At 40.8% G+C, this 25,630-nt stretch overlaps 1 protein-coding gene across 2 annotated transcripts in view; it reads left to right on the forward strand.

Annotated features, from left to right (window-relative positions):
• The window catches only part of TUBGCP4 (tubulin gamma complex component 4), a 48,309-nt gene that overhangs the window by 13,428 nt on the left and 9,251 nt on the right, over positions 1-25,630 (forward strand). For both annotated transcript variants that reach the window (XM_082835180.1, XM_082835181.1), the window contains exons 4-12: positions 67-120; positions 562-618; positions 3,419-3,498; positions 4,917-5,118; positions 7,810-7,975; positions 8,214-8,338; positions 23,085-23,135; positions 23,542-23,647; positions 25,399-25,506. In XM_082835180.1, coding sequence (XP_082691306.1) covers positions 67-120; positions 562-618; positions 3,419-3,498; positions 4,917-5,118; positions 7,810-7,975; positions 8,214-8,338; positions 23,085-23,135; positions 23,542-23,647; positions 25,399-25,506 — 949 coding nt within the window. The remainder of the gene's footprint in view (positions 1-66; positions 121-561; positions 619-3,418; positions 3,499-4,916; positions 5,119-7,809; positions 7,976-8,213; positions 8,339-23,084; positions 23,136-23,541; positions 23,648-25,398; positions 25,507-25,630) is intronic.

The following is a 25,630-nucleotide window of genomic DNA, read 5'->3' on the forward strand; positions in this document are numbered from 1 at the left end:
TTCATAGAAGAAATAGATTCAAGATATTTTATATGGAGCCATAATCAGAGTGTTTTTTTGTTGCAGTTCCTGGCTGACCCCCATCTCTCCATATCACATGTCAATTACTCCTTAGATCAGGTATGATGCCCAGATAACAAAATGCTTTGGAATCTGTTGATATCATTAGAATAATCTAACTTAAAATATTATTTTTGAGAACTTTTTTCCTTCTGGATTCAGAGCCCAGCATTTGATATTTTGTATGCTTTCCTAGATCAGAACTGTTTGAAAAGTTCCAAATTTAGTGAAAACTTACTGTGTGATGTTAATGCTCTAGATTGGCCTCAGTATTAGCAATTATGCTAGCCTCAAACATAGAAACTGCTTCTGTCTGCCATTCTCTTTCTATCTGCAGCCAACCCCTGTAGCAAATTGCCTTAGGATACTGGATCTTGGCTGTTCTGTGGTAGTGCCATCTTTATGTTAAGTGGGACTATTTAAAAACAAAGGCATTTCCTGAGTTAATTTTTTTTCCTTGTATTTGATTATATACCATTCTAATTATTCTGTCCTTTGCAGTTCCAGCTCCTTTTCCCCTCTGTGATGGTTGTAGTAGAACAAATTAAAAGTCAAAAGGTGAGAATTTTCCTTTTTCCTTTTGCTCTGGTAAGCACCAAGGAAATACTCGTAATTAATTTTCCTTTACATTCTTTTTTGAAGAGCCTAGTTTTCAGAAGTTTTTATTACTTATTCATTCAGTGATATCTGCTTGAGTATCATGCTAAGTATCAGGAATGCAAAAATAAGTTAGGACCCTGCCCTTAAGCACCTCCTGGTCCAGAAGGTGGGGGAAATGATAATACATATACCCAAGAATGCTGCTGGGTAAGAGAACAATGCTACAGATACTTGGAGGTGAGAGCATTTTACACTAAGGATTCAGAACTGTTGGATATGGATCTTGAAGAGAAGCAGAAAGTTAATCCTTAGAAAGAAAGAAGGTAGTAGGTTTATCGTTAGGGTACTGGCAGTTTTCTGAGAATTCTTAAATCATTGGGTGAAACCCAGCTGTTTATTTTATTAGTTAAATATGCCTATTCTTATCACAAGTTTTTATTATATGCATTGAAAAGTTAGGGTCTCCAGTGTCCAGAGAATGTCTTTTCTGGGTAGAATTAATAATTCTGAGATGCTTTGAGATTTTACATTAGAAGAAGTATCTGCTGGTTCATAATTGGGTCAAAAAGGACAGATGGATTAAATATGTTTAGTTCATTCATGTTCTTAAGCTGTTATATCTGTGCCTTAGCTTATTAAGAGTGTTCATTTGAATATAACTAGTTAACTAGTCAGTTTGCCAGGTTGCTACTTCATTTTTTTGCTGTATAAGAAACTTACCCTCTGCTGCATTCATTCTGTGCTAGCAGAGCCAGCAGGGGAAGTGCTGTTTGACCCTGCAAAGCTGATGGCCCTCATCAAATAACATCGAGCTTTTATTTGCACTTGTTGCATACCAGGCACTCTGCTAAATGCTTTACATACATTATCACAGTCAATCCTCTAAAAAATCAAATAGGTTAAGGAATGTGCTTAGGGTCACACAGATGGTAGTAAATGGTACAACTAGGATGTAAACCCAGGGCTGTCTGACTCCAAAGACTATGCTCTTAACCACTCTACTAAACCATCTCCCAAAATTGGAGGGGAACTTCTAGGTAAGTGGGGTTAGTGTAAGGGTCCATACATGCCGGCACGTCTCAGTTGACTTTGAGCTTCCGTTGGCCAAAGGAAGGAGAGTGGAAAATGAGTAGAGGGATTGCAGATGGGTGAACCTTCCTTCCTGCCGAGGAGGTTGTAGGAAGCTGAGTGCTAAGGCTCTAAAAAATGAGGTTGTGGGTGAGAATGGGGGAGTGCGCACAGGCACAGGGGATCCTTTTAGAGTGATGGAAATGTTATAAAACTGGATTACGGTGATGGTTGCACAATGCTGTAAATTTACTAAAAGTTGTTGAAAGTACCCTTAAAATAGGTGAATTTATTGTATATAACTTATACCTCAATAAAGCAGTTAAAAAAAAAAAAGCAGAGGCAAAAGGACATTGAAAGAGGAAGCAGATTTTTAGAAAAGTGTATATACCTTGTAAGTAGTTGGATTAGGCCTTAATCTGAAGTAAGAGCTTTCTTTACCTCTTTTCTTGGAATTTCAACTCTAAATGATTCTGGTTTTTCCTTAGTGCAGTAGTTCTCAAACTTCATTGTGCCTTAGAATCACCTGGAGCAGATTGTTAAAACCAGATCGCTGGGCCCTACCCCAGAGATTCTGATTCAGTAGGTCTGGAGTGAGGCCCAAGAATTTGCATTTCTTACAAGTTTCCAGGTGATGCAGCTGCTGCTGGGGGATGGGGGGGATGGGGAGGGGCAGGGAGGTGGAGGGTCCATACTTCGACAACAACTATTGTGATGTTGTGATTTATAATAAGAAATATAGATTTGGTCTTCGTCCCGTTTCTGGCACAGAGCTTCTAAAACTCAGAATTTCCTAAGTAATAAGAGCAATAAAGGTGACTTGATATTCATAACAAACCCCTTTCTACCACACCTGAGTTTGTTAATGAGGTGATTTGGGGAAAGCACTTAATATGGGGCTGGTTGCCAGGGGAAACACCCACGTGATCGGAGGGTTGGAACTTTCAGTCCCACCATTCCCACCTGACCTCTGGGGAGAGAGGAGGGCGGAGAGCAGGGCAGAGAGCTAGAAATTGAGTTCAATCACCAATGGCCAGTGATTTAATTAATCCTGCCTGTGTAATGAAGGCTCCATAAAAACCAAAAAGGACGGGGTTTGGAGAGCTTCCAGATTGGTGAGCCAGAGTGCCTCTATGTGCCACGATGCCGGGCAGAAGCTCCTTTGTTCGGGACCTCGCCCTGTGTATCCTTTTCATCTGGGTGTTGACTCGTACCCTTTAGTATCCTTCATAATAAATAGGTAATCTAGTGAATAAGTGGGTTTCCTGAGTTCTGTGAGCTGCTCTAGCAAATTAGTGGAATCCAGGGAGGGGGAACCTCTGATCTATTAATCAGCCAGTTGGAAGCACAGGGAACAACCTGAACTTGTGATTGGCGTCGGAAATGGAGGGCAGTCTTGTGGGACTGAGCCCTTAACCTGTGGAATCTGATGCTATCTCTGGGTGGATAGTATCAGAATTGAGTTGGATTGTAGGACACCCAAGCTGGTGTCAGAGGATTGCTTGGTAGTGTGGGGAAACCCCCCACACATTGGCATTGGAGTCAGAATCAGAACTATACAAAAATCTTATGAGAAAGTTTATCCCCATTCTCTGCAGATTGTGCCCTCTGGATTGAATATAGAATATGAGATTGTGCTACATGAACTATTAAAATGGAATTCAGCTTGACAAGGCTGTATTTTCCACAGATTCATGGTTGTCAAATCCTGGAAACAGTGTACAAACACAGCTGTGGAGGTTTGCCTCCTGTTCGCAGTGCACTAGAAAAGTAAGTCACGGCTTCATTGGGGTTGGGAGGCGGAGTGGGTGGTCAGGTGACTTGATTTTGCACAAGTTTTATTTTCAGGTCATCTCAGGTTTCCTTCTGGGGAAAGTTATGACCAGGATGGAAAAGCCCCATGAGCAGAGGAGCCCATGTAATCCTTATGGTGGCTCAGAAATTGCAAAAAGGGGGTTTTAATAAAGTGTTGAGTATCGAAGCAAGGCTCTAGATGACCTTGAGGCAGTCCTTTTTCATTTTTGGATCTCATTATCCTTGGAGAATTTCCACTACATGTGCTGGATTATGCTTAGCTATGTCTAAACATGTGTATTTTGAGTAGCTTTATAATCTTATAATGCCACTCTTAAAAATTTTATCCTAACAAAATTATTCAAAAGAAGAAAATAACCATATGCACAATCATTATTCACTGCAATGTTGTCTACTATATTAAGAAATTTTAAAAAAAAATTAGAAAATTACCAGCAGCAGAAGAAAGCTGATTAAAGATATATTCACTTGGTAGACTATAATGCAATTAAAATTACAAATACTATAACAACATGTAAAAATATTTTTATAATACTATCTGAAAAAAAGGATACAAAATTTTATGATTACAACTGTATTAAATGTGGAGTATGATCAAAGACTGCCTGTAGAATGTTCCACAATCTGGATTTTTCTGATTATTTCCTCATGATTAGATTCAGGTTGAACATTTTTGGCAAGAATACTACATAGGTCATATTATTTCCTGTTACAGCATATCAGAAAGCACAAAAAGTAAGTTTGTCCCATTACTGGTGTTAAGTTTCATCACTTGGTTTAGGTGTTTTCCACCAGATCTCTCTGTTTTAGAGGGACGTTTTCCCCTTTGTCATTAATATGTTACCTGAGATGTGATCCCTTGAGACCATGTGAATATATCCCATTCTCCAGCAACCTTTCTGCATTTTGTTTCAGTCTCTGGATTTTGTTAGATAATACTTTTCCAGGTATATCAGCTTCTCACATACTGAATCTACTTTCCTTATGTGATTCCAACAAAAATAAAAACTAATTTAATACTGTGTTAGCCAAAAAGAGACTCCTGTAAGTCCATTTAATTTTAAAAGGAATCATCCATTTTGAAACTTACTTTACTCAAAAAGAGGGAAAAAAATGTGCTTCTTCTAAAAGACTATCAGAACATTTACTGAACATTTCAGACTTCAGTACACTGGCTACCAGTTTGGAAATTTAACCACTTAGTTCATCCACAGACATTTAAGTTAAAATAGCACAATTATTTTTAGCTTAATTGGTCATTTCCCTTCTGCTGACCAAACCCTCAGGCCTCTGTTTATCCTGTAGCAGTTTAAAGCATGGGTTTAGTGTCCTCTTAGTGGACTTCTAAGGCTCTTGCTTTCCTCTCCACTCAGAATCCTGGCCGTGTGTCACGGGGTCATGTATAAGCAGCTCTCAGCCTGGATGCTACATGGACTCCTCTTGGACCAGCACGAAGAGTTCTTTATCAAACAGGGTCCATCTTCTGGTAATGTCAGTGCCCAGCCAGAAGAGGATGAGGAGGATCTGGGCATTGGGGGACTGACAGGAAAACAACTGAGAGAACTCCAGGACTTGGTGAGAGCCCAACCAGAAGTCTAGCCTGCTCCTGCCAGGAGTTGGAAAAGTCTACAGCTAGATGACCTTTTGGTGACTTGCCCCTGCCCCCAGCCTCCAGCTCATCATAGCCTGGGTACCTTCCATAAATTCTTTAGATGTAAACACTTGGCTTTATCTTAGCTTAATACTTAATGCCTAACAATGTGAGACTATAAAATAGAAAATATATTCGTGAGATTCCTTTTGTTTCCCCTCTTCCTGGTATACGCGTTTAAGAGAATAAGTCTTGTCTCTTCAGGTAGTCTTGTAGGTACCCAGAGATTTTACATGCAGTTTAGAGTTTTGATTAGACTCCCCAAAGTCCTGTATTGTTCTTATCCATTCATTTATCCTGTTACAACATTTTATTGAATGCCTGTTACATGCCAGGTACTGTTCCACATGCCACAACTGCATAAACAAATAAAATGTAGTAGTCTCTGTCCTTAAAGAGCTTATAGGTTGGTGGAAGATATATTACAGTGTACTAAGTGCTCTGGAAAGAGTAAGTATGGGTATCCTGGGAACATGGTCTTAGAGTAACTAGAGAAGGCTTTTCAGTGGAATGTATGTCTAAATTGCAAAGAGTTTGGGAGGAGGACTTCCCTCACGGTCCAGTGGTTAAAACTCCAGGCTTCCACTGCAGGGGGTGCGGGTTTGATCCCTGGTCGGGGAACTAAGATCCCACATGCTGCACGGTCAAAAAGAAAAAAAAAAATTCCAAGCATAGGAAAGGACTGTGTAAAGTATACAGAGGCCATGAAGGACATGGCTCATTTGGGGAACCGTTAGTGATTCAATTGAGAGAGTCAAGTAAATAAAGGCTGAGATGTAGAGTGTAAGGGACAGTGGGGGGGCGGGTGTGGGAAGTGGCAGTCAATGAAGCTTTTGAGATGAGCAGAGGTAAGATCATGAAAGCCCTTGTAAACAATGGGAAGGAATTTAGACTTGAGCCTGAAGAGAGCTGGGAACCCTGAAGAATTTTAGGCAAGAGGTTAACCTACCTCTGTATGTTAGATCAGACTTTATGATAGATCATTCTAGAAACTGTGTGGGGAATCGTTTTTTAAAAAATTAAGATTAGCAGCAAGTAGTTCAGTTAGGAGAATGTTGGGGACATTAGCTGAAAAATAATGGTGGCCTACACCAAGGGTGGGAACAGTAAATATGGTGAAGAATAAAGAGGCTTGAGAGAGATTAAGGAGCTGGAACAGGTAGGTCGTGGTGATTGATTGGCTATGGGTCCAGAGGGAAGAATCAAGGATGATACCCAAGTCTCTGCCTTTAGTAGTGGGCGAGTGGTGATGATAAGGAACATGGATTGCTGGTGTCAGGGGAAAGAAGATGGGTCTAACTTTGGACACATTGAGTTTGAGGTACTTGTAGGAAATGACCAGTGGGCTGAGCCTAGAGCTCATGAGAGTAATCTAGTTTAAAGTCTTAGGAGTCATCGGCATACAGAAGTTTTTAATTTGGGGTTCACAAGTGGCGTCAGAGGGTCTGTGAAGTGTACGGTTATATATTTTTCTGGAAGGTCCGTAGCTTTTATAATTGCAGAGTCCTGTGATGCAGAAAGATTAAAAATATCTCTTATGATGATCAGTTCAGCCTTAGAAGAAGATGTGATTGTCTAGGAAGAGTGTTGAGAGCCAGAGGAGAAGAGGGTCTAGGATAGTGCCCCGAGGCACACCAGCACCCAAGCCCAAAACTAAAAGGGTGAATAGCAGAGATCAAAGTCAGGAGTATGGAGCCTAAAGTTCCAGTTGGAGCTGGATAAGGGTCAACTCAAAAGCAAGTCAGGGAACAGAAGGGGCCTGAGTGATTGGGTGGTGAGTGGGCTAGATCAGTGGTTCTCAAACTGGAGAGTGCCTCAGAATCACCTGGAGAGCTAGTTAAAACACAGACTGCTGGGCCTACCCCCCAGGTTTTCTGTAAATCTGGGGAGGGGCTTGAAAATTTGCATTTCTAACAAGCTCCCAAGTGAGGCCAATTGTGCTGGTCCAGGAGCCAGGCTTTGAGAACCACTTGGCTAAATGAGTCAGGCTTGTGTAAAGAGCTGGGCAGAGCAGGCATATGCACAAGATAATAAATCGTAGACATGCAGATCTGGAAGAAAACAAAGATCAATTATTCCATGGGACAAGTAAGGAGACTGGGTTCCAGACCTACTGCACAAGTTTTTTTTGTTTGTTTCTTTCTTTGTTTGTTTTTTGCGGTACGCGGGCCTCTCACTGCTGTGGCCTCTCTGTTGCGGAGCACAGGCTCCAGACGCGCAGGCTCAGCGGCCATGGCTCACGGGCCCAGCCGCTCCGCGGCATGTGGGATCTTCCCGGACCGGGGCACGAATCTGCGTCCCCTGCGTCGGCAGGCGGACTCTCAACCACTGCGCCACCAGGGAAGCCCCTGCACAAGTTTTTACGCAGTAGCCAAGGCAGAGGGCTAAAATCCTAATGTTAATAAAACCACTGCTATTTCCACCATGCTACCTTGCTGCCTAAAAATGGAATACATTTCTCTAGCACCAGTAGTGTAACAATTATGCAACTTCATATTTAAAGTCCCTGCTTCTAGAAAATGTAAATCACGGGTTGGGAGACCTGCCGGATGTTTCCTTGCTTTCCCTTTGTCACTTCCTACGTCATCTCTGATACGGATTATTTCTTTGACCAGCGCCTGATAGAAGAAGAGAACATGCTGGCACCATCTCTAAAGCAGTTTTCTCTGCGAGTGGAGATTCTGCCGTCCTACATTCCAGTGAGGGTTGCTGAAAAAATCCTGTTTGTTGGAGAATCTGTCCAGATGTTCGAGAATCAAAATGTAAACCTGACTAGGAAAGGTAGGAATCTCCTTGCCCAACTGTACCCCATCCTCAAAGGCTTATTTGATGCTGTGTGGCCCCAAAGTCTGCCTGGGCAGGGTGGGTGGTTACTGACTTTTATGTTCTGAGATTTCAGCACAGCTGTGAGTGATATGCTTACCTGAGAAGCAGGTGAAATAGCTGTGGCACTGGGATGAGAAACCCTTGCCTGTGCAGGTTCCCTGTCTTCCTTTGACAGTGCCTTCCCGTTTTGCAGGATCCATTTTGAAAAACCAGGAGGACACTTTTGCTGCAGAGCTGCATCGTCTCAAGCAGCAACCCCTCTTCAGCCTGGTGGACTTTGAGCAGGTGGTGGATCGTATACGTAGTACTGTGGCTGAGGTTTGTCTTTCTTAGTATATTTTCTTCGGAAGAAAATAGGTTAGTTCCCCCAAAATTGAGTACGTGACTTTTGTTTCTTCTTAATGTGATTAGAACTTAGCTTGGAGGGAATTGAGAGAGTTGAAGGGCAGGAAGTAGAAAATAAAAGCATTCTCTCTGTTTTTAATAATAGAACTGCCTTAGCCTTTTCCCACCTGACAGGAGTTTGATTGTTAGCTAGTTAGTTAATTAGTTGAATAAAGGGAGGTCTTGGTTTCATTTCAGACTGTCAGCATTTTGAATCTGTCTGTATAGTTGGCAATGACTTCAGGAAATCAACTGATTCTGACTAAATTTAGTGCCTTACTTATATTTTAGAATGGCTTTATTATATATCCCTTAATTTATGGATATGATAATTTTAGGAAGTCAGAACAAGTAATATTTTTCCATTCTTATAAATGAAAATAATTCTCAGAAAGCTAACTTCTCTGGTGAGTAACAAAGGTGGGCTCAGAAACAAGTCTTTGACTCCTAGTTCAGTGTTTTTAAGTGAATTGTGCTTCATCCACCAACTTAAATTGTGACCAGTAATTTTTCAAATGGGCATATGTTCTGTGGCGTATAATAAGATTTGATGCACAGGTGTGTGATAATGTGAAATGAGATCTTTTGTTAGTTGTGTTAACTTATTAGTGGTTTTCAACTCTGGCTATGCATAGAACGGCGTGGGGAAATCTGAAAACATGCACTTGCACCAAATCCTTACCTCCAGAGTTTCTGACTCATAGGTCAGGAGGGAGTCAGTACTGGTAGGTACTTGTACTTACACCAGCCAATCAACAAACCTCTGCAGGTGATTTTCAAGCACAGGGGCACTAGGGTCAGTGTCTAAAATTGCTAAGATTAGTGTCAGATATACTCATGTTGGAAGCACAGTAATCTACCATGAATATGATTTCCTTTTCTGGTCACTATCTCAAAAATTCCAAGGCACTGGAGACAGAGCTGTGATGTAGACATAGAATATTAGATCTTGAGGTGACCTTGAAGTATCACTTAATTTGATTCCTTATGGGAAAGTAAATATCTAAACTACCCAGAATACATATTTCTGTCCATTCAGACTTTCAAGACACTGCCTCTCCATCTATAGCCAAGGCAGCTGTTGTCTAGGGGACTGGTGCCTTCACTCCCTTTCATCTTACTGACTTGATTTCTCTTCTGTTATCATTTTTGTGGTAACTCTTTAGGAAATATAGTTAATGGAGGAAAGTAAAATTTTATTAAATGAATAACATAGAATTTCAAAATTGTTTCCTTGGGAAATTTTGAAACGCATATGTTGCTCAAAATTATATTTCCAGTTTGTAAAAATGATAGACAAAGAATTGAAGCTCAGACTCTTGGAAGCTAATACTTTGACAGCTATAATTGTAACAATAATAACAGCTTAAAGTAATAAAAAGAGAGTGTACCAGGGAGGAAAAGGGAACAGTGTCTTGCAAATACATATCATACTCACCCCCTTTTGGATCTCCTTCTCTCCTTTTTCATTTTTTAAAAAGGTATACATACCATATGAATCTTTATATAAGGTTTAAAAACAAGCAGCGCTAATCTGGTGTTAGATGTCAGGATAGCATTTGCCTTTGGTAGGTGGAAAGGACATGGGTGGGCCTTTCAGGATGCTGGTTATACAGGTGTGTTCATTTTGTGAGAATTCTTCAAGCTGTAAGCTTACAGTTGGTGCACTTTTCTGTATGTATTTTTAGTACTTCAACAAAAATATTTAAAAAATTAATTGCTAGATACATAATAGGTTTTTTTTTTAATTTTATCTCTAGTTGGTTACTACTTATATAGAAAAATTGTGGTATTAATTTTTGTAGGTTAATCTTATACCTGGCAACTTATTGAAGTCTTTTTCTTTTTTAGTTTTAATGGTTTGTCTGTTAATTCTATTGATTTTCCTCACTAATGATCATATCATTTGCAATTATTGAAAGTTTTACAATTTTCCTTCCAATTTTTCAACTTTTGCTTTTTTTTCTTACAGCCTTAACTAGGATCTCTAGTACGGCATTCAATAGCTGGGTTGATAGTTGATATAAGCTATGTTAAACAATAGAGGTGATAATGGGCATCCTTGATTTGTTGGCTCTTAAAGATAATGCATCTAAAGTTTCTGTGTTACTTTAGTGTTTGCTGTAGGCTTTGGCACATGAGTTTATCAAGTTTAAAAAAATTACCTTCTCTTCCTAGTTTGCTGTGAGTTTTTATAATAAATAGATGTTGAATTTTATCACTGCTTATTCTATATCAGTTAAGGTGCAGTTTTTTTGTTTTGTTTTTTTTGCGGTACGCAGGCCTCTCACTGTTGTGGCCTCTCTCATTGCGGAGCACAGGCTCCAGACGCGCAGGCTCAGCAGCCATGGGTCATGGGCCTAGCTGTTCCATGGCATGTGGGATCTTCCCGGACCGGGGCATGAACCCGCGTCCCCTGCATCGGCAGGCGGACTCTCAACCACTGCACCACCAGGGAAGCCCTAAGGTGCAGTTTTTTGCTCTGAGTTCTTTTTCTCCTTCAGTCTATTCATAAGGTAAATTCCTGTTTAGATTTTCAGATGTTGAATCTTCCTGAGATAAACCATACTTGAGCGTGATGTTTTATTTTTTAATGTAGTGTTGGATTTAGTTAGCCAAAACGTGTTTGGAATTTTTGTATCTACATTTACTAGTGAAATAGACTATACTTTTCTCTTCCTGTATTGTTCTTATGTGGTTGTGGAATAAAGATTATATATAAGCCTTATAAAATGAGCTTGGTGTCTATCACTGTTTTCCTGTTTTTTAGAACAGTTAATGTAAGACAAGAATTTTTACTGAAAGTTTGATTGAACTAACCTGAAAAATTATGTAAGTTAGGTTTTTTTAGGAGAGGAAATCTTCACTGATTCAATATATTTAAAACCTATTAATCTATTTAAGACATTTATTTCTTCTTGTAGCACTTTTGGTATTTTCTACTTTTCAAGGAACTTACCCATTTCATCTAAATTTATTTGGGACTTCCCTGGTGGTCCAGTGGTTCAGACACCATGCTTCCACTGCAGGGGGCACGGGTTCAATTCCTGGTCAGAGAACTAAGATCCCACATGCCGTGCACCGTGGCCAAAAAATTTAAAAAAAAAGACAGCCACTGTAACAGGTGTGAGGTGATATCTCATTGTGGTTTTGATTTGCATTTCCCTGATAGTTGGTGATGTTGAGCATCTTTTCATGTTCCTGTTGGCCATTTGGATGTCTTCTTTGGAAAAAAGCCTATTTAGTACCTCTGCCCATTTTTCAACAGGATTGTTTGGGGGTTTTGGTTGTTGTTATTGAGTTGAATGAGTTCTTTCTGTGTTTTGGATTTTAACCCCTTATCAAATATATGATTTGCATATATTTTCTCCCATTCTGTAGGTTGCCTTTTCATTTTGTTGATTGTTTCTTTTGCTGTGCAGAAGCTTTTAAGTTTGATATAGTCCCACTTTGTGCTTTCTTTTTCTTTTGTTGTTTGTGTTTTTGGTGTCACATCCAAAAAAAATCATTGCCAAGACCACTGTTTTCTATTTTTTAATATTTATTTATTTATTTGGCTGCACCAGGTCTTAGTTGCAGCATGCAGGATCTTTTTTTAGTTGCAGCATGCGGGCTCTTAGTTGGAGCATGCCAGATCTAGTTCCCCGACCAGGGATTGAACCTGGGCCCCCTGCATTGGGAGTGTGGAGTCTTAACCACTGGACCACCAGGGAAGTCACGCCAAGACCAATGTTGAAGAACTTCTTCCTTACATTTTCCTCTAGGAGTTCTTCTGCTATCAGGTCTTATGTTTACGTCTTTGATCTATTTCAAGTTAATTTTTGTGCATGGTGTGACACAGGGGTCCAATTTCATTTTTCTGTATGTGCTTATCCAGTTTTCCCAGCACCATTTGTTGAAAAGAGACTATCCTTTGCCCTTGGGTGTTCTTGGCTCCCTTGTCAGATATTAATTGACTATATAAGCGGGGCTTTGATTCTAAGTTTTCTGTTCCATTGCTCTATGTCTTTTCCTGCCAGTTCCATACTGTTTTATTTTTTTATATTGGAGTATATTTGATTTACAGTGTTGTGTCAGTTTCAGATATACAGCAGAGTGATTTAGTTATACATACATCTGTTCTTTTTCAGATTCTTCTCCCATGTAGGTTATTACAGAGTACTGAGTAAAGTTCCCTGTGCTATCCAGTAGGTCCTTGTTGATTATCTATTTTATATATAGTATTGTGTATATGTTAATCTCAACCTCCTAATTTATCCCTACCCCCCACCTTTCCCCTTCGGTAACCATAGGTTTGTTTTCTAAGTCTGTGAGTCTATTTCTGTTTTATAAGTAAGTTCTTTTGTATCATTTTTTTTAGATGCCACATATAATTGATATCATATGATATTTGTCTTTTCTCTGTCTGACTTACTTCACTTAGTATGATAATCTCTAGGTCCATCCATGTTGCTGCAAATGGCATTATTTCATTCTCTTTTTATGGCTGAGTAATATTGCATTGTATATATGGACCACATCTTCTTTCATCATTCATCTGTAGATGGACATTTATGTTGCTTCCACGTCTTGGCTATTGTAAATAACGTTGCTATGAACATTGGGGTGCATGTATCTTTTCAAAGTATGGCTTTCTTCGTATGTATGCCCAGGAGTGGGCTTGCTGGATCATATGGAAGCTCTATTTTCAGTTTTTTAAGGAACCTCCATACTGTTCTCCATAGTGGCTGTACCAATTTACATTCCCACCAACAGTGTAGGAGGGTTCCCTTTTCTCCACATCCTCTCTAGCATTTATTGTTTGTAGTTTTTTTTTTTTTTTTTTTTTCCCCAGTATGCGGGCATCTCACTGTTGTGGCCTCTCCCGTTGCGGAGCACAGGCTCTGGACACGCAGGCCCAGCAGCCATGGCTCATGGGCCCAGCTGCTCCGCAGCATGTGGGATCCTCCCAGACCGGGGCACGAACCCATGACCCCTGCATCGGCAGGTGGACTCCCAACCACTGCGCCACCAGGGAAGCCCCTGTTTGTAGATTTTTTGATGATGGCCATTCTGACTGGTGTGAGGTGATACCTCACTGTAGTTTTGATTTGTATTTCTCTAGTAATTAGCAGTGTTGAGCATCTTTTCATGTGCTTTTTGGCCATCTGTATGTCTTCGTTGGAGAAATGTCTATTTAAATCTTCTGCCCATTTTTTGATTGGGTTGTTTGTTTTTCTGATATTGAGCTGCATGAGCTGCTTGTATATTTTGGAAATTAATCCCTTGTCGGTAGCTTCATTTGCGAATATTTTCTCCTATTCTGTGGGTTGTCTTTTCATTTTGTTTATGGTTTCCTTTGCTGTGCAAAAGCTTTTAAGTTTCATTAGCTACCTTTTTTTTTTAATTACTCTAGAAGGGGGTGTCCAAAAAGATATTGCTGTGATTTATGTCAAAGAGTGTTCTGCCTATGTTTTCCTCTAAGAGTTTTATAGTATCTGGTCTTACATTTAGGTCTTTAATGCATTTTGAGTTTATTTTTGTGTATGGTGTTAGAGAATGTTCTAATTTCATTCTTTTTTTTTTTTTTTTCTGGCTGGATTGGGTCTTTGTTGCTGCGCGCAAGCTTTCTCTAGTTGTGGTGAGTGGGGGCTACTCTTTGTTGCGGTGTGCAGGCTTCTCATTGTGGTGGCTTCTCTTGTTGCGGAGCACAGGCTCTAGGCATGCGGGCTTCAGTAGTTGTGGCACATGGGCTCAGTGGTTGTGGCTTGTGGGCTTAATTGCTCCGCGGCATGTGGGATATTCCTGGACCAGGGCTCAAACCTGTGTTCCCTGCATTGACAGGAGGATACTTAACCACTGCGCCACTATGGAAGCCCTAACTTCATTCTTTTACATGTAGCTGTCCAGTTTTCCCAGCACCACTTACTGAAGACACTGTCTTTTCTCCATTGTATATTCTTGCCTCCTTTGTCGTAGATTAGTTGACCATAGGTGCGTGGATTTATCTCTGGGCTTTCTATCCTGTTCCATTGATCTATAAGTCTGCTTTGTGCCAGTACCATACTGTTTTAATTAATGTAGCTTTATAGTATAGTCTGAAGTAGGGGAGCCTGATTCCTCCAGCTCCATTTTTCTTTCTCAGGATTACTTTGGCTATTGGGGTCTTTTTGTGTCTCCATTCATTGATGAGCTCTAGTAGTTTTCTGGTGGCATCTTTAGGATTTTCTATGTATAGTATCATGTCATCTGCAAACAGTGACAGTTTTACTTCTTCTTTTCCAGTTTGGATTCCTTTTATTTCTTTTTCTTCTCTGATTGCCGTGCCTAGGACTTCTAAAACTATGTTGAGTAAAAGTGGCGAGAGTAGACATCCTTGTCTTGTTCCTGTTCTTAGAAGACATGCTTTCAGCTTTTCACTGTTGAGTATGTTAGCTGTAGGTTTGTCATATATGGCCTTTACTATGTTGAGGTAGGTTCCCTCTGTGCCCACTTTCTAGAGAGTTTTTATCATAAATGGGTGTTGGATTTTGTCAAAAACTTTTTCTGCTTCTGCTGACATGATCATATGGTTTTTATTCTTCAATTTGTTAATGTGGTTTATCACACTGATCGATTTGCAGATATTGAAAAAATCCTTGCATCCCTGGGATAAATCCCACTTGATCATGGTGTCTGATCCTTTTAATGTATTGTTGGGTTTGGTTTGCTAGTATTTTTTTTTTTTTTTTTGGCTGCGTTGGGTCTTTGTTGCTGTGCACGGGCTTTTTCTACTTGCACTGAGTGGGGGCTACTCTTCATTACAGTGTGCAGGCTTCTCATTGTGGTGGCTTCTCGTGGAGCACAGTCTCTAGGCACACAGGCTTCAGTAGTTGTGACACGTGGACTCAGTAGTTTTGGCTCATGGGCTGTAGAGCGCAAGCTCAGTAGTTGTGGCACATGGGCTTAGTTGCTCCATGGCATGTGGGATCTTCCTGGACCAGGGCTCGAACCTGTGTCCCCATTGGCAGGTGGATTCTTAACCACTGCGCCACCAGGGAAGTCCCGGTTTGCTAGTATTTTGTTGAGGATTTTTGCATCTATGTTCATCAGTGATATTGGCCTGTAACTTTCTTTTTTTGTGGTATCTTTGGTTTTGGTATCTTTGTCTCTTTTGGTATCAGGGTGATGGTGGCCTTGTAGAATGAGCTTGGGAGTGTTCCTCTGCAAGTTTTTGAATTAGTTTGAGAAGGATAGGTGTTAGCTCTTCTCTAAATGTTTGATAGAATTTGCCTGTGAAGCCATCTGGTCCTGGACTTCTGTTTGTTGGAAGTTTTAAAATCATTGTTTCAATTTCAGTACTTGTGATTGGTCTGTTCATATTTTCTATTTCCTGGTTCAGTCTTGGAATCTTGTACCTTTCTAAGAATTTATTCCATTTCTTCTAGGTTGTCCATTTTATTGGCATATCGTTGCTTGCTGTAGTCTCTTATGATCCTTTGTATTTCTGTGATGTCTGTTGTAACTTCTCCTTTTTCATTTCTAATTTTATTGATTTTAGCCCTCTCCCTTTTTTTTTGTTTAAAGATTTTTTTTTGATGTGGACCATTTTTAAAGTCTTTATTGAATTTGTTACAATATTGCTTCTGTTTTATGTTTTGGTTTTTTCACCACGAGCTCCCCAACCAGTGATTAAGCCCGCACACCTTGCATTGGGAGGTGAAGTGTTAATCATTGGACTGCTAGGGAAGTCCCTCCCTTTTTTTCTTGATGAATCTGGCTAAAGGTTTATCAATTTTGTTTATCTTTTCAAAGAACCAGCTTTTAGTTGCAATGTTTTCTTCGTTTCTGTTTCAATTATTTCTTCTCTGATCTTTATGATTTTTTCTGCTAACTTTGTGTTTTGTTTGTTCTTCTTTCTCTAGTTGTTTGAGATTTTTCTTGTTTCCTCAGGTAAGACCATATTGCTGTAAACTTCCCTCTTAGAACTGCTTTTGCAGTGTCCCTTAGATTTTGAATCATCATGTTTTCATTTTCATTTGTCTCTAGGAATTTTTCAATTTCCTCTTTGGTTTCTTCAGTGATCCATTGGTTGTTTAATAGTATATTGTTTAGGGCTTCCCTGGTGGCGCAGTGGTTGAGAGTCCGCCTGCTGATGCAGGGGACACGGGTTTGGGCCCCGGTCCGGGAAGATCCCATATGCCGCGGAGCGGCTGGGCCCGTGAGCCGTGGCCGCTGAGCCTGTGCGTCCGGAGCCTGTGCTCCGCAGCGGGAGAGGCCACAACAGTGAGAGGCCCGCGTACCGCAAAAAAAAAAAAAAAAAAGTATATTGTTTAGCCTCCACATGTTTGTGTTTTTGTTTTTCTTCTTGTAGTTGATTTCTGATCTCATAGTGTTGTGGTCGGAAAAGATGCTTGATATGATTTCAATTTTCTTAAATTTATCAAGGGTTGCTTTGTGGCTTAGCATGTGATCTATCCTGGAGAACGTTCTGTGTGCACTTGAGAAGAATGTGTATTCTGCTGCTTTCAGATTGAATGCTCTATAAATATCAATTAAATCCATCTGGTCTAATGTGTCATTTAAAGCTTCTGTTTCCTTATTAATTGTCTGTCTGGATGATCTGCCCATTGATGTAAGTGGGGTGTTAAGTCCCCCACTATTATTGTGTTACTGTTGATTTCTCCTTTTATGACTGTTAGCATTTGCCTTATATATTGAAGTGCTCCTATGTTGGGTGCATATATATTTATAATTGTTATATCTTCTTCTTGGATTGATACCTTGATCATTATGTAGTGTCCTTCTTTGTCTCTTTATAACAGTCTTTATTTTAAAGTCTATTTTGTCTGATATGAGTATTGCTACTCCAGCTTTCTTTTGATTTTCATTTGCATGGAATATCTTTTTCCATCACCTCACTTTCAGGCTATGTATCCCTAGGTCTGAAGTGGGTCTCTTGTAGACAGCATGTATATGGGTCTTGTTTTTGTATCCATTCAGCAAGTCTGTGTCTTTTGGTTGGAGCATTTAATCCATTTACATTTAAGGTAGTTATTGATTTGTATGTCCTTATTGCCATTTTGTTAATTGTTTGGGGATTTTTTTTTTTTTTTTTTGGTGATACGCGGGCCTCTCACTGTTGTAGCCTGTCCTGTTGTGGAGCACAGGCTCCGGACACGCAGGCTCAGCAGCCATGGCTCACGGGCCCAGCCGCTCTGCAGCATGTGGGATCTTCCCGGACCGGGGCACAAACCCATGTCCCCTGCATCGGCAGGTGGACTCTCAACCACTGCACCACCAGGGAAGCCCTGGGGATTGTTTTTGAAGGTCTTTCTTCTTCCCTTCTTCTTTTGTTCCCTTCTCTTGTGATTTGATGACTATCTTTAGTGTTGTGTTTGCACTCCTTTTTCCTTTTTATGTGTATATCTATTGTAGATTTTTGGTTTGCAGTTACCATGAGGTTTGATATAGCAGTCTATTATATATCCAAGATTGTTTTAAGTTGCTGGTCTCTTAATTTCAAATGCATTTCCAGTATCCTGCATTTGTACTCCGCTCTTCTCACGATTGCTGTTGTTTTTTTAAATAAATTTATTTATTTTGGGCTGCATTGGGTCTTCATTGCTGTGCATGGGCTTTCTCTAGTTGTGGTGAGTGGGGGCTACTCTTTGTTGTCGTGCGTGGGCTTCTCATTGTGGTGGCTTCTCTTGTTGCGGAGCACAGGCTCTGGGCATGCGGGCTTCAGTAGTTGTGGCACACAGGCTCAGTAGTTGTGGCTCGCGGGCTCTAGAGCGCAGGCTCAGTAGTTGTGGTGCACAGGCTTAGTTGCTCCACGGCACGTGGGAGCTTCCTGGGCCAGGGCTCCAACCCATGTCCCCTGCATTGGCAGGCAGATTCTTACCCACCGCGCCACCAGGGAAGCCCTGCGATTGCTGGTTTTGATATCATATTTGTGTATGGATGATTTCTACCTTTACTGTATGTTTGCCTTTACTGGTGAGCTTTACCATTTGTAATTTTCTTGTTCCCAGTTGTGCGCTTTTCTTTTCCACCTAGAGAAGTTCATCTAGCATTTGTTGTAAAGTTGGTTGGTGGTGCAAAATTCTCTTAGCTTTTGCTTGTCTGTAAAGCTTTTTATTTCTCTGTTGAATCTGAACAAGAGCCTTGCTGGGTAGAGTAATCTTGGTTGTAGGTTTTTCCCTTTCATCACTTTAAATATATCATACCACTCTCTTCTGGCCTGCAGAATTTCTGCTGAAAAATAAGCTGTAACCTTATGGGGATTCCCTTGTATGTTATTTGTTGCTTTTCCCTTGTTGATTTTAATATTTTCTGTCTTTAATTTTTGTCATTTTTATTAATATGTGTCTTGGTATGTTCTTCCTTGGGTTTATGCTGTAAGGGACTCTCTGCGCTTCCTGGACTTGGGTTACTGTTTCCTTTCCCATGTTCAGGAAGTTTTCAGCTATTATCTCTTCAAATAGTTTCTGAGGCCCTACTCTCTCTCTTCTTCTGGGACCCCTATAATGCAAATGATGGTGCATTTAATGTCCCAGAGGTCTCTTAAACTATCCTCATTTGTTTTCATTCTTTTTTTTTAATTCAGTTCCGTGGCAGTGATTTCCACCATTTTGTCTTCCAGCTCACTTATCTGTTCTTCTGCCTTATTTATTCTGCTATTGACTCCTCCTAGTGTATTTTTCATTTCAGTTATTGTTCATCTTTGTTTGTCTGTTCTTTAAATTTTCTAGCCCTTGTTAAACATTTCTTGTATCTTCTCAGTCTGTGCCTCCCTTCTTTGTCCAAGATCATGGATCATCTTTACTATCGTTACTCCTAATTCTTTTTCAGGTAAATTGCCTATCTCCACTTCACATAGTTGTCCTTCCTGGGTTTTATCTTGTTCCTTCATCTGGAACGTATTCCTCTGCTGCCTCATTATATCTAACTTTCTGTGTTTGCAGCCCCACAGGCTGCAGGATTATAGTTCCTCTTGCTTCTGGTGCCTGCCCCCTGGTGGATGAGGCTGGTCTAAGAGGCTTGTGTAGGCTTCCTGGTGCAAGGGACTTGTGCCTGTCCACTGGTGGGTGGAGCTGGGTCTTGTCCCTCTGGTGGGCAGGGTTGGATCAAGGGGTGGGTTTAGAGGTGGCTGTGGACTCAGGAAAACTTTACGGCAGCCTGTCTGCTGATGGGTGGGGCTGCGTTCCTGCCCTGTTGGTTGTTTGGCCTGAGGCATGCCTGCACTGTAGCTTTCAGGCTGTTGGGTGGGGTGAGGTCTTGGCATCAAAATGGTGGCCTCCAGGACAGCTCCCGCCAGTGCGTAGCCAGTACCTCTGCCACCAGTGTCCTTGTCCCCACAGTGAGCCACAGCTGCCCTCTGCCTCCCCAGGAGACCCTCAAAGACCAGCAGGTAGGTCTGGCCCAGGCTCCTATGAAGTCACTGCTTTTTCATTAGGTCCTGGTACACATGAGACCTTGTGTGCACCCACCAGGAGTGGCGTTTGTTTCTCCCAGTCCTGTGGAGTTCCTGTGATCAAGCCTTCAAAGCCAAATGATCTGGAGGCTCCTCCTCTGATGCCAGACCCTCAGACTGTGGAGCCTGATGTGGGGCTCAGAAGTCTCACTCCTGTGGGAGAACTTCTGCAATATAATTGTTTTCCAGTTTGTGGGTCACCCATCCAGTGGGTATGGGATTTGATTGTATCACAGATGCACCCCTCCTACCATCTCATCGTGGCTTCCTCTTTGTCTTTGGAAGTAGAATATCTTTTTGGTAGGTTCCAGTACTTTTCTGTTGATGGTTGTTCAGCGGTTAGTTGTGATTTTGGTGTTTTCGTGAGAGGAGGTGAGCTCAGACCCTTCTACTCTGCCATCTTGTCCCAAAGTCCCATACTCTTTTAATTACTTTAGCTTTGTAGTATAGTTGAAGTCAGGAAGTGTGATACCACAGACTTTGTTATTCTTTCTCAGGATTGCTTTGGCTGTTTGGAGTCTTTTGTGGTTCCACACAAATTTTAGTATTTTTTTCTATTTTTGTGAAGAATGCCTTTGGAATTTTGATAAGAATTTTTACAGGGTTTGTGTTGAATCTATAGATAGCTTTGAATAGTATACACTTTTTAGCAATATAATTCTTCTGATCCATGAAAATGGAATGTCTTTCCATTTGTGCTGTCTTCAATTTCTTTCAACAAAGACTTGTTTTGTTGTACAGATTTTTCACTTCCTTGGTTAAATTTATTCCTAGGTATTCTTTTACTGAGCATAATTGAGATTAATCCATGTCACATATATTGATAGTTTAGTCTTTTTTGCTGATGAGTAGTATCCCATTGTTCATACCAATGTGTTTTCCCATAATCTGTTCATAGACATTTGGATTATTCCCCCATTGTAGTTTTAATTTCCATTCCGCTAATGACTAATGATGTTGAAATTTTTTTCATACACTTGTTTGCCATCCATATATCTTCTTTGGTGAAGTGTCCAAAACTTTTGTCCATTTTTTCTTGTTTTTTGTTTTATTTTCTTACTGTTGAGTTTTGAGAGTTTATGTATTCTGAATGTAAGTCCTTTATCAGATATGTGACTTACAAATATTTTCTTCCTGTCTATGACGTGTCTTTTCATTCTCTTAACAGTGTCTTTCAAAGAGTAGAAGTTGTTAATTTTGATTAAGTCCAGTTTTGTCAATTTCTTTTTTGTGTGTGGCTTATGCTTTTGGTGTTGTGTCTGAGAAACCTTTGTGTAACCCAAAGTCACAAAAATTTTCTCCTCTGTTTTCTTTTAGAAAACTTATATGTTTTAGTTTTACATGTAGGGTTATGATCACTTTGAGTTAATTTTTGTATGTGGTGCAAGGTATAGATCAAGTTTTAATTTTTTGCATATGGATATTCAATTGATCCAGCGTCTTGGTTCTTTTTTATGATTTATTTTTGTATATTTATATTGCTATTACACTTACCTCTTTAAGCATATTTGTAAAAGTATTTAAAATTTTTGGTTTGTGTCAAAGGTCAGATTTCCCCAGGAAATAGATTTTGTGACTGAGATTTGGCAAGAAGTGAGGGAAGCAGGATTGAGTAGAGAGGGGAAATAAACTGTGATGTGGTTGCAGCAGAAGACTTGGCCATCTCATGCAGAGCTCTGAAGCTAGAATGGCCCTTCAGAGATGTCCCAAATTGAGGTTAGAGGGCTAGGCCATTATACCTCTGCATCTATCAGAAATTGGTTCCTCAGGAGGGAACGATGGGCAAGGTAGCGCCCTTTAGCCAAAAGCGCCAGTAGCAGGCAGTACTCTGAACAGCTGGGATATGGGAAACCTCAGTCTTACAGGGGATATCTCACTATACTAGCCACTCAGTCAGTTCTAAAACTTCTGCTTCAGATGGTATGTGTTACCTAGTCTGTTGTATTTCTTTTACTCTTCCCATGTCTAATTATTTTGACCTGTGTGCTTATATTCCTCTGGGGATGTCAGCTATTTTGTCTAGTATTGTGTATTAGAGAAGGGCCGAAGGCCAGTTCCTAATCTGTATCAGTTCCAGTGAGAGAAGGCAAAGGGGAGCACCAGGGTGGAGATTCCAGGAATCCTGAATCAACATTGATCACTTCACGACATTGATCACTTCACGGGGCAAATCCTAGTCAGGATCCTTTGATGCTGGTAACAGCTATGTAGTTGATTTTTTGTATCTCAGTCACCAAGCTTGCCGAATTCTCTTACTAGTTCTAATAATCTATATGTCAGTCCTCTTGGACCTTCTGTGCAGGTAGTGAGTGATATCATCTGTCAATAATAACAGTTTTGTTTCTTCCTTTTCAGTTTTTTTTTTTTTTTTCTATATTGGCAAGTCTTTAGTACAATGTTGGATGACTTTAAAGGAATTTCTTCTAATGTTTCACCATCAAATAGGTTCTTTGCTGTGGGGTTCTGGTATATACCCTTTATCAGAATAAAGAAATTTCCTTCTATTCCTTGTTTGCTTTCTTTCTAAAATCATGAACAGATGTTGAGTTTTATCAGATGCTTTTTCTGCATCCATTGAGGTGATCATATTTTTTCTTTTTTAATCTTTAATGTAGTGAATTATATTCATATTAAAACTTTTGAGATAAAATTCACACAACAAAGTTAAACATTTGAGCCATTTAAAAATAGGTACAATTCAGTGGGTTTTAGTATGTTCACGATGTTGTGCAGCCATTACCACTATCTAATTCCAGAATATTTTCATCTCATATATTTTTTTAACTGTTAGACTTTTATTCCTGGGATTAACCCAGTGTGGTCATGGTATATATTCTTTTTTCCAATACCTTGCTGGATTTGTACAAAAACATTCTTTATAGGAGTTTTCATTGTAATGAAACTTTGACCCTGTTTTTTTTTCTTTCCCCACATCTTTACTGGAGTATAACTGCTTTACAATGTTGCATTAGTTTCTGCTGTACAACAAAGTGAATCAGCTATATGTATACATATATCCCCATATCCCCTCCCTCTTGAGCCTCCCTCCCACCCTCCCTATCCCACCCCTCTAGGTCATCACAAAGCACCGAGCTGATCTCCCTGTGCTATGCAGCAGCTTCCCACTAGCCATCTATTTTACATTTGGTAGTGTATATATGTCAGTGCTGCTTTCTCACTTCGTCCCAGCTTCCCCTTCCCACCCTGTGTCCTCAATTGACCCTGTTTTATTGGTTCTTTTCACAGCATCTCTGGAAGCTGATGGTGGAAGAGTCAGATTTACTGGGTCAGCTGAAGGTAATAGCTTAGCTGTTCTTTTAACTCTTAAAATGATGCTGGTGGACAATGACGTTATTCTCTATCCTCTCCTGAGAGTACTGGTTGCCTGTCCCCAGACTTCCAGAGTGGCTCCTTATGTCCTCATCCAAGTGGGCAAACTCCATCTAATGCTACAGGTTTATTACAGTACAAAGCTTTGGCTTACTTTCTTCTGGCATTATTGTGCTTTCATTGAATAAATGATATCAAAGACACACCAGTCATCCTGCCATTACTAAGTATGTCCCTTTAAAATGCCAAAAGCCTACGACCTTTCGTAGGTTGGGCTCAAACTGATGAAATTGGAAATTATATGCATAATTCTCTTAGGATAGTGAAAAGCTCTGCTGGATTACTGAATTGTAAATTGAAATTCTTTCTGCAGATCATTAAAGACTTTTACCTTCTGGGACGTGGAGAACTGTTTCAGGCCTTCATTGATACAGCTCAACACATGTTAAAAACACCACCCACTGCAGTAACTGAACATGGTAATTGCCCTGGGGCCCAAAAATTACCAGCTTACTGAAGTTGTAGTGTATTTCTTAGCTGCTGCCAAACCATTTAGGCCTGGGCCACATAGGAGCAGCCTAGTGAGTTACAGAGAGTGTTTCCAAAATGGAAGGCCACTCAGGTAGGCTCACACTGTTGTTACTGGGAGCAGCTTCAGCTCGTGACTCTTCCTGGAAGGGTTGGTACAGGTCTTCAAACCAGTATTTCATCTCATCAGATTATAGCCATTTATTTCTTAAGGGACAGATTGAGATTTTCTTTTTTTTTGGCCACGCCATGTGGCACATGGGATCTTAGTTCCCCAATCAGGAATCGAACCCGTGCCCCCCTCCCCGCATTGGGAACGTGGAGTCTTAACCACTGGACTGCCAGGGAAGTCTCCATATTGGGACTTATGGCCACTTGTTGTATTAGAACTCATTAGGCTGTCAGTGATGGAAAACTAACCTAGGTAGAAAAGGGGAGTGTATTTGCTATTGTATCTGTAACTCCAGCGGGATAGGGATATATCTGGTCCTGAGAACTGAAACTAGGGATTGCTAGGCTTCTCTCTCTTACCTTATCTTGCCTCTGTGTGCTCTTTGATGGCCTTCCAGTCCCATCTGGCCACATGGCCACCAGCAGCTCCCAGGAACATACCTCACAGAGTCTACTGGGGGAGTCAAACCTGGTCTCTCTGGTAGCAAGTTAAGGGATTCCAGGGAAAGGGTTTTGATTAGCCCAACTGGATCATATACCTATCCCTGTATCAAAGAGGTCAGACTAAGAAACGCCTACTTTGGGGACTTACCTTGTGGTCCAGTGGTTTAAGACTCTGAGCTTCCACTGCAGGGGGCACGGGTTCGATCCCTGGTCGGGGAACTACGATCCCGCATGCCACAAGGTGCAGCAAAAAAAAAAAGGAAGATATGCCTACTTCAGTAAAGTGTTCACCTTTGACCAATGGGAAGGATTACCATTCCTAATCAAACTACTTGAGGAGAGTTACATAAGGATCAGAGTCAAAAAAGAGGGGAGTGGGGCAGGAGGGGAGACAGGGTTACTGTTTTTCTAGCTCTATAAAACAATAGATGTCCACTGTGCTTACACAGGACTTTCTTGGTTGCAAGAAAACCCAATTCAAATTCACTTAAGCAAAGGAAAAAAGAGAATGTATTGATTCTCGTAACTGAAAAGGTCAGAGGTAAGATGGCTCTAGGCAGTTTTGCTCCAAGGCTTACATGACGCCTTCAGGACTTGGTGTCATTCCATCTTTCACCTCTGCCTTTTCTTCTGAGACAGGCCTGCTCCGTATGGTAGCAAGATGGCTTGCAACCAAGTTCACATCCTACTGAGTCCGTGTTTATCTTGAATAAAAAATAGCTACCCTCTTTCAGAATCTGAATAGAGCCTCTGGATTGGCCTGGCTTGGGTCATGTTCATATCCCTAAACAAAATAGTGTAACAAGGTAGATCGTTCCTGGGTCACCTGCCTACCCTGACGGTCAGGTATTGTCTACCCCACTGGAACTACATGGATTGTTCTGGACAGGGGTGATTCTCCAAGGAAAACCAGGGCGCTGTTATCAGCAACAGGAGAAGGAATGCATGCTAGTCAGGCAGAAGCAACTACTGTTTACCGTATCCTACTATTAGTGATAGGCGGGCTGCAGGAGAGGTAGAAAGCCAGGGGAGTCTGGATTTGTTACATAGCCAAGCCTTCTCTCAGCCCATGTGTTCTTTCTTGCAGATGTGAATGTGGCCTTCCAACAGTCAGCACACAAGGTGCTGCTAGATGATGACAACCTCCTCCCTCTGTTGCACTTAACAATCGAGTATCATGGAAAGGAGCATAAAGGTTTGCTGTGCTTCCTAGAGTCTTTCTGCTCCTACTGGTCATTATCTGTTCTGCTTCCATCCACTTCCACAGAAACCATATCATTTTGGACCTTAGAAATCACCTAGTCCAGTACCCTAATTTT

This window comes from Leucopleurus acutus (genome assembly GCF_964270905.1).
Source record: "Leucopleurus acutus genome assembly, chromosome: 1".
Taxonomy (NCBI): Eukaryota; Metazoa; Chordata; class Mammalia; order Artiodactyla; family Delphinidae; genus Leucopleurus; species Leucopleurus acutus.